The 8,681-nt window shown below is 39.4% G+C and overlaps 1 protein-coding gene across 1 annotated transcript; it reads left to right on the top strand.

Moving 5' to 3' along the window:
• The first annotated feature begins 5,580 nt into the window (after positions 1–5,580).
• Positions 5,581–8,398, top strand: LOC136679000 (low choriolytic enzyme-like). The gene is made up of 8 exons (XM_066657237.1): positions 5,581–5,676; positions 5,799–5,829; positions 5,929–5,994; positions 6,494–6,646; positions 6,838–6,955; positions 7,343–7,521; positions 7,861–7,942; positions 8,023–8,398. The coding sequence occupies exons 1-8, from the start codon at positions 5,605–5,607 to the stop codon at positions 8,147–8,149; spliced, it is 828 nt and encodes a 275-aa protein (XP_066513334.1). The 5' UTR covers positions 5,581–5,604; the 3' UTR covers positions 8,150–8,398.
• Positions 8,399–8,681: the final 283 nt, after the last annotated feature.

Genomic DNA, 8,681 nt, shown 5'->3' with positions numbered 1-8,681 from the left:
CATAAAATGTCTATTCACTGTTAACAAATGTAATTTTCCAAGCTCCTACAGTCCATTTCAAAGTAGTTTTTCATTGTCATTCTTAAGATAGCAGTCAGATGTGGGCCACTTCTGGCAAAGGTGCATTTACCACGGTCAGTACTGCATGTGAACCATGAGTCTCCCACATGACAAAGATGATTATTTGGTCCAATGGTCACATGTTGCTGTGCTGACCATGGCAAACTGGATTTGAGCCTAATGGGACCAAATAAGTGACCTCTGGTGACATGTGGCTCTCATGGCATACAGGTGTGGTCCACTCAAGTGCTACCTGTTAGACACTGGCACCTTTCTGTCCTCAGACACAATGCAACTTCTTTGTCAGCCATGATGTACTTGTTTCTTGTAATCTTTACTAACCTTGCTTCTATTTTCACAGACCACAGGCGAAACACTAGAACATGCCTCCCCCTTATCAAGCCATGCCCTCACCCCTTTCCCCGTCATTCTGTAGATTTAGAAAGTAGATATAGGACACACACTCTGTATTTTTCTTCAATAAAGTGGAACTCTCTTGATTCATTACCTTGGTGTCAGCGTCTCTTGATTACCCTGGATCTGGCTACAGAGTACGGAGGGCTGAGGATAACTTAGAGGAGCTTGAACCTGAGGGTCTTGGTCAATTTGGACCTCTTTCTAACACTATCATTCCATGTGAAATGAGGGATGTGTGCCAGAAACATTTTGCCATCTAGGACTGAGGCAAAAAACAGATTTACATGTCATTCTGATTCGAGCCAATTCATCACAAGGCGTCAGAAATTCACCCACTCACTCACACACTCACACTTGTAAACAGTTTTGCCCAGCCAGTTGACCCCATAACATGAGTTTTTAAACTATAGGATTGAAAAAGGACACCAGCTTACCCAGAGGAAACCTATATAGACACTAGGAGAACACACCAAACACCTCACAGACTTGCCCAGGAGAGGAAGTCAAAAATTGAACCCAGGGTGCAAGGAGGGTCTACTTCTGTAGCAGCGACACTACCTTCACTGCCACTGTTCTGCACAAATGTAAATCAGCTTCAAGAAAAGAAAATATATCACTTTTTCCAATGTCACCTTGAAGGGGAGCTGTATCCTGGCTCCTATCTTCTGCACCTATTATGGTGGAGGAACATTTTCAAAAAGAAGCTAGGTGAATATGAACAAAACTACTAAAGCTGAGCAGGTTTGAATACTTGAATGGCAGACCCCTAGGAAAGCTTGAGCAACTGCTGGAGTTAGTGGTGTTGGAGCCAACAGTGAGTTCTCTCTCTGTGATTTATGTGGAACCCATTGCAGATGAATATGGCTTGTATTTGAGTTGTTTATTGTAGCAATAATAGATCAGATCTTAACATCTTACTCTGTACCATGTTTTGCAAGCTATCTACAAAATCCTCTCACACCAGCGCAATACACACTAACACCCCACCACCACGTCAGTGTAATTTTACCCTGAGATAACAGCTATCACTTTTTTTATATTCAGAACAATGTGAACAATGAAAAATTACACAGCTACAGAATTATCTCCACATTTAAAGGAACACTATGTAATATTTTTACCTGTAATGTGGAGAAGAGAGATGCTGTCATTGCTAATCTGGGCTTAGTTCCTCACTATATATGTTTCAGAGGATGGTAGGAATTCCCTCACCCCTCCCAACTGATTTAAGTATAGTGCTTTAAAAAAAAAAAAGAATTACACCAGGGAGCCCCTGGAGACACAAGAAAAAAATGTTTGAAGCATTCAGTTTGTTGTTTAATTTTTACTACAGAAGTTGTTTAATATTTTCATTTTAAAAATCATGAATATGTATTATATTGTTTAGTACGCTGTAAGTGTTTTCTCATTAAAATCCATATTATTTTTAAACTCAGTTCTTTGTAACTAAAATTCAAAGCTCACATGATACCTTATTTATAAAGAAGTAGATCTGGTTGACATTGTTTTCTTTTGCATCACATCATGAATTTAGAAAGAGCCTTGCTTAAGTTTATTTTGGTTTGGACCTTTTCGGGTTTTTTACTTTGTAATTTGCCACAATCCTTGAGTAACCACTTGTTTGAGGGAAGTTGTTAGCCCCAGTCTCATTATTTAAACTGAAGCTCTGTCTAAAAATTCTCTGTATCTCTGCAGACTTCCATCATGTATCTGACTCTGACATTCATACTGCTGCTGCAGCTGGTCATCAGTCCAGCTCAGGGTCGCTACATGGAGGGAACACACCCTGGAGGGGGCGCCAGTCCTTCACAGGGCAACAACACAGGAACATGCTGTCCATTACTGGGGCTGAGTGTCCATGCAAGGACAACACCAATTGCAGAGCATAAAATGTGTATTCACAGTTAACAAATGTCATCTTTCCAAGCTCCTACAGTCCATTTCAAAGTGCTTTTTCATTGCCATTGTCATTCTCAAGATGAGAATGTCAGATGTGGGCCACTTCTGGCAAAGATGCATTTACCACGGTCAGTACTGCATGTGAACCATAAGTCTCCCACATGACAAAGATGATTATTTGGTCCAATGGTCACATGTTGCTGTGCTGACCATGGCAAACTGGATTTGAGCCTAACGGGACCGAATAAGTGACCTCTGGTGACATGTGGCTCTCATGGTATACAGGTGCGGTCCACTCAAGTGCTACCTGTTAGACACTGGCACCTTTCTGTCCTCAGACACAATGCAACTTCTTTGTCAGCCATGATGTACTTGTTTCTTGTAATCTTTACTAACCTTGCTTCTATTTTCACAGACCCTTAGGCGAAACACTAGAACATGCCTCACCATTATCAAGCCATGCCCTCACCCCTTTCCCCGTTATTCTGTAGATTTAGAAAGTAGATATAGGACACACACTCTGTACTTTTCTTCAATAAAGTGGAACTCTCTTGATTCATTACCCTGGTGTCAGCGTCTCTTGATTACCCTGGATCTGGCTACAGAGTACGGAGGGCTGAGGATAACTTAGAGGAGCTTGAACCTGAGGGTCTTGGTCAATTTGGACCTCTTTCTAACGCTATCATTCCATGTGAAATGAGGGATGTGTGCCAGAAACATTTTGCCATCTAGGACTGAAGCAAATAACAGCTGTACATGTCATTCTGATTCGAGCCAATTCATCACAAGGCATCACACATTCACCCAGTCACTCACACACTCACATTTGTAAACAGTTTTCCCCAGCCAGTTGACCACATAACATGAGTTTTTAAACTATAGGATTGAAGGAGGACACCAGATCACCCAGAGGAAACCTATATAGACACTAGGAGAACACACCATACGCCTCACAGACTCGCCCAGGAGAGAAAGTAAAAAATTGAACCCAGGATGCAAGGAGGGTCTGGTTGTGTAGCAGCGACACTACCTTCACTGCCACTGTTTTGCACAAATGTAAATCAGCTTCAAGAAAAGAAAATGTATCTCTTTTTTCAATGTCACCTTGAATGGGAGCCAAATCCTGGCTCCTATCTTCTGCACCTTTTATGATGGAGGAACATTTTCAAAAAGAAGCTAGGTGAATAAGAACAAAACTACTAAAACTGAGCAGGTTTGAATACTTGAATGGCAGACCCAGCTTCAACAACTGCTGGAGTTGGTGGTGTTGGAGCCAGCAGTGAGTGCTTTCCCCGTGATTTACGTGGAACCCATTGCCATGAATGTATGGACTTGGAGGTCACAAAATTTCCGGGAGAATTCCTAAAAAAGAGTAGTGGTGCAGGTAGTCTGTGAGGAGTTTAGTGTGTTCTCTCCATGTCCGTGTGGGTTTCCTCCAGGTGATCTAGTTTCCTCCCATGGTCTAAAAACACACAAAGTGTCCATAGGTGTGAATGTGTGTGTGTGTGTGTGTATGTGTGTGTGTGTGTGTGAGTTTCACTCTGCGAGGGACTGTCGCACCCTTCAAGGTGTGTTCCCGCCTTGCGCCCAATGATTCTGTGTAGGCTCCGGACCCACCGCCACCCTGAACTGGATATGCGGTAATAAACAATGAATGAATGAGTAGTGGTGTTACCATAATATCCAGGCTAAATCTACCACTTTGGCCACTTCTGGCCTCCTAATAATTTCCTTCTGCTAAAATTGATTAATAAATAAATCATGTAGCTCCTGAAAAAAAAGACGCTATAAAGAACAGAGCTGTGTCCTATCCTTGTGTCTCATATTTATCCTTGTGTGTTCTAATGCAGTTTTATAGCACTGCATGGTGCATTGGTGGTATGAATATACAGAAACAAAATAGATTATTAAAATTGTTTTAGTGAAAGCATGTGCAAAATAAAAAAATACACCATTAATGCAATGGTTTGTACAAACATTTTATTATTTATTGTTTTGCATATATATATATATATGCATGCACTGTAGTTAGGCACCATGCTCAGTGCCAACCAATGACTAGAAGAGCTTAAAGCCACCATCTCCCCTTGAATTGCAATGGCTGTTACTGTGAGAAAACTAGAAAAATACATACCCTTAATATTAACATGATGAGCAGTTCACAAACCTTTGGTCTTAAATTGAATGAATATCAGGTTAAAAATCTGCATCTTTTGACTGGACAGTTCACTTCAGTGAGAAAAGGTGAGGACTAACTGATGAAAAAGTAAAAGAATACAAGAAATAGTAGACTAGCGGACTGGTGGGAATGCAGAAGTAGTTTAGCGTCAGATGTGGTAAAATGTCAGAAGTGCAATAGCAAAAAAGGAGAAATGGTACAAGTAGAGGAATGGCAGATGAATATGGCTTGTATTTGAGTTATTTATTGTAGCAATAATAGATCAGATCTTAACATCTTACTCTGTACCATGTTTTGCAAGCTGTCTTAAAAATCCTCTCACACCAGCGCAATACACACTAACACACCACCACCACATCAGTGTAATTTTACCCTGAGATAACAGCTATCACTTTTTTATATTCAGAACAATATGAACAATAAAAAATTACACAGCTACAGAATTATCTCCACATTTAAAGGAACACTATGCAATATGAAATGTGGAGAAAAGAGATGCTGTCATTGTTAATCTGGGCTTAGTTCCGCACTATATAACTTTTGGAGGATGGTAGGAATTCCCTCACCCCTCCCAACTGATTTGAGTATAGTGCTGTAAAAAAAAGAATTACATCAGGGGAGCCCATGGAGACACAAGAAAAAAAAAGGTTGAAGCAGTCAGTTTGTTGTTTAATTTTTGCTACAGATGTTGTTTAATATTTTCATTTTAAAAATCATGAATATGTATTAATTTGTTTAGTACGCTGTAAGTGTTTTCTCATTAAAATCCATATTATTTTTAAACTCCAAAAAATTTAAAATCCAAAGGTCATATGTTACCTTATTTGGAAAGAAGTAGATCTGGTTGACATTTTTTTCTTGTCACACATCATGAATTTAGAAAGAGCCTTGCTTAAGTTTTTTTGGTTTGGACCTTTTTGGGTTTTTTACTTTGTAATTTGCCACAATCCTTGAGTAACCACTTGTTTGAGGGAAGTTGTTAGCCCCAGTCTCATTATTTAAACTGAAGCTCTGTCTAAGAATTCTCTGTATCTCTGCAGGCTTCCATCATGCATCTGACTCTGACATTCATACTGCTGCTGCAGCTGGTCATCAGTCCAGCTCAGGGTCGCTACACTGAGGTGAGCTCACACAGTCATTTTAAATTTAGCATCCTCATGAACAAAGGTTATTAGACGTCTGTAACTATATAAATAATAGAAGTCTAACAAGTACAGTGTTTTTAATACTTGTTTTAAACCAGGAATTCATTAGGAAGAGCTACAATGAGACAGGTGAGATATTCCTATGGCAGAATGTCTTAGTTTTGTGCAAAATATTAAACTTAAAATGTAAACAGAAGTCAATAATCATAAAATTAATGATTTATTCAGACAACAGCATTGAGAAGGATTACTTCACTGTATCATCGCTAATTGAAAGAGCCAACAGGAAAGCTGGTAAGCCCCTGAGAAGTTTTTGTTGCTGTTGTTTGTAAACAATTACAAACCGAAAAGGTATAGGCTGAAGCATTAGCTTACTGTGCCTACCCTTTTTACTTAGCTAATTAACATTTCTTTTACTTCTGTATTTAGACGATACAAAGCCTCCACATGATGAAAACATAATATATATTATTATATATATATAACATATATATATATATATATATATATATATATATATATATATATATATATATATATATATATATTTCTTTTAACAATAATCGTTCCTTGGTTTTATAAGTTCTTACCTTTTTAAACTTCTTCAGTGACAGCTGAGTGCCTGCACCAGCCATAAATGCATGTAAACATGGTGCAACTCATTCATGAGAAGTGATGGCTATAAATCTCTGGACATTAAGTGTAATTAAGTGATCACCGCAGATTGAAAGAGTATAACCTCCAGAAAGTAGCACAGCAAACCAATTTGTATATGTTTTATTTCATTGCCCAGGACAGTCACTGGATGAACCCAAGATTATGTTTGGTGACATTGCCATGAACCCTGGCTTTCAGAATGCAGACCCCTGTACAGCACGTGGGTGCAAGTGGCCCAGAAGCAGAGACAGCAAGGTCTATGTGCCTTACGTCATTTCTAACCAGTACTGTGAGTGACACCTTCTGAGATGATGTAGCCTCAAAAGAGTCAAATCAAGTGGACATTTCTTATAATGGACATTTTTCAGTAATGCATCTAAGTTAGGTCTACAAAACACAGTTCAGGTTCAAAATGAGTGTTGTTGTCATTTGCTACAGCATACACATGCACTGTTAAATTTTTTTCTATCTCTCTGTTAGCATCCCAGGAAATTGTCATTATTGAGAGTGCTCTGAAGTCCTTTCAGACATCCACCTGTATCCGATTCATACCTCGCCGCAGAGAGGAAGACTACATTCACATTCAGTCTCGTTCAGGGTACAGCTCCAGTGTCTTTTAATACTTACAACTTGAATTTAGCAGACATGAAGCTGTAAAATGATTGGACAGAGGGCGTGATGACAGGCAGGACCTCGGAGGGCGAGATCATAGGAGCTCTGCTCTGGACTGGCCATTTCTCAAGGAGAATATACTGCTTTAGCAATGCTGTGAGAGGCAGCAGTGCTTTAGCTTTGACTGTTTCCTTAATCTATGATCACACACCCTGGACATTTCATGACTAAGTACAGTAAATATCCTACAGATTGCTCCTTTAAGGGGGCCTAGACTTATTCTGTGTCTGGGTCTGCCTCCCTGTGTCTTATGAAGTAAAAGTGAAGAGTAATGGATGGCAGTTAGTAAGCGTTGCTGTAATTTGACCTGCAGGTGCTACTCGTTTGTGGGCAGAATAGGTGGAGAACAGGTCGTGTCTCTGGATCGTCAAGGTTGTGTATATCATTGTGTTGTCCAGCATGAGCTCCTACACGCTCTGGGCTTCAAGCATGAGCAGTGCCGCAGTGACCGAGATAGTCATGTCCGCATCCTCTTCCAAAACATCATGCCTGGTGAGTGGAGCAGGTATTTTTTCCACATGCAACATATGGCCAAATATATCCTCAAAAATTATGGGTATTAAACACTGTAGAAATGTATTTTATATTAATTCAAATCTCAAAAGCAATTAATCAACTGCAGTCCTGTTTCATTTTTTACAGTGTAGGTTTGTCTACTTTGATGTAGTATCACTTTGCTTTGGGAAGGATATATGTTGGAATATTTCTGTGAGGGTTGGAGTGTTTGATGGGTACTACACCACTTTTTAAAAACCTCCTTCAGGCTGACCAAGAGAAGAATGTGATCTCAAGCAGAGGGCTCACTTTCATTGTTCTTTTGTGATTTATTAGGACAGGAGCATAACTTTCGGAAAATCCCAACCCTAAATCTGGGCACCCCATATGACTACAACTCTGTCATGCACTATGAAAGGTAAGGTTTTCTCTTGTTCACTTATTTACTAATTCTTTGTTTTGGTGCTGATCAGCAGGGGTTCTCTTTTGTGGATGCAGGTATGCTTTCTCAAGGAACCGGGAACCTACCATCATTCCCATTCCAGACAGTACTGTCGCTATTGGACTTGCCACTCAGATGAGCCCCACAGACATCTTACGTATCAACAGGCTGTACTGTGGATAACTGAGTTCCATGTTGTATTCATCCTCTCGCAAGGATATTTCCTCTGTGTATTCTTCATGTTTGGAATTAGAAATTGTTTGTTACTGTAAACCTCTCTCTCTATGTCTATGAGAGAAACCACAGGACAATTCAACAGCTTTGGGTTGTCGGTTCTAAATAAGAGAGGAGTTAAAACATAATCTCTGAATAAAAATGTTATTGCTAATGGAAACTGTTTTGTTGAGCCAAATAAACAAGTCTTTATCTGCTGCCCTGCTCTGAGATTCATAATCTTGCAAATAATTGACAAGTGTGATTAGTAATTTAGTAGTTCATCACATATAATCAATCTATTATAAAATATCAAGAAGTATAAGCAGTTTATTTATTACCAATCGTTGAGTGTGTGGTTAGTAAAACGAGTGTTCTCATTGGAGCAATATTCCCTACAGTTATTTACAGTGAATCATAATTGAGGATTCAGTTGTCTCATGAGTGTTTAAAACCGCAATTAAAAATACTCTCCCACACAAAGAAATTATACATGTACCTG

This window comes from Hoplias malabaricus, chromosome Y (genome assembly GCF_029633855.1).
Source record: "Hoplias malabaricus isolate fHopMal1 chromosome Y, fHopMal1.hap1, whole genome shotgun sequence".
NCBI classification, from domain to species: Eukaryota; Metazoa; Chordata; class Actinopteri; order Characiformes; family Erythrinidae; genus Hoplias; species Hoplias malabaricus.
Note: the sequence above shows the minus strand (reverse complement) of the source record. Positions and strands in the feature narration are given on the sequence as shown.

Bases quoted from the DNA above. Each gene is read 5' to 3' on its own strand.
- LOC136679000 (XM_066657237.1), top strand. From the start codon at position 5,605: ATGCATCTGACTCTGACATTCATACTGCTGCTGCAGCTGGTCATCAGT. The intron at 5,677-5,798 runs GTGAGCTCACAC...GTTTTAAACCAG, and splicing joins CTCAGGGTCGCTACACTGAG to GAATTCATTAGGAAGAGCTA. The intron at 7,522-7,860 runs GTGAGTGGAGCA...GTGATTTATTAG, and splicing joins CTTCCAAAACATCATGCCTG to GACAGGAGCATAACTTTCGG.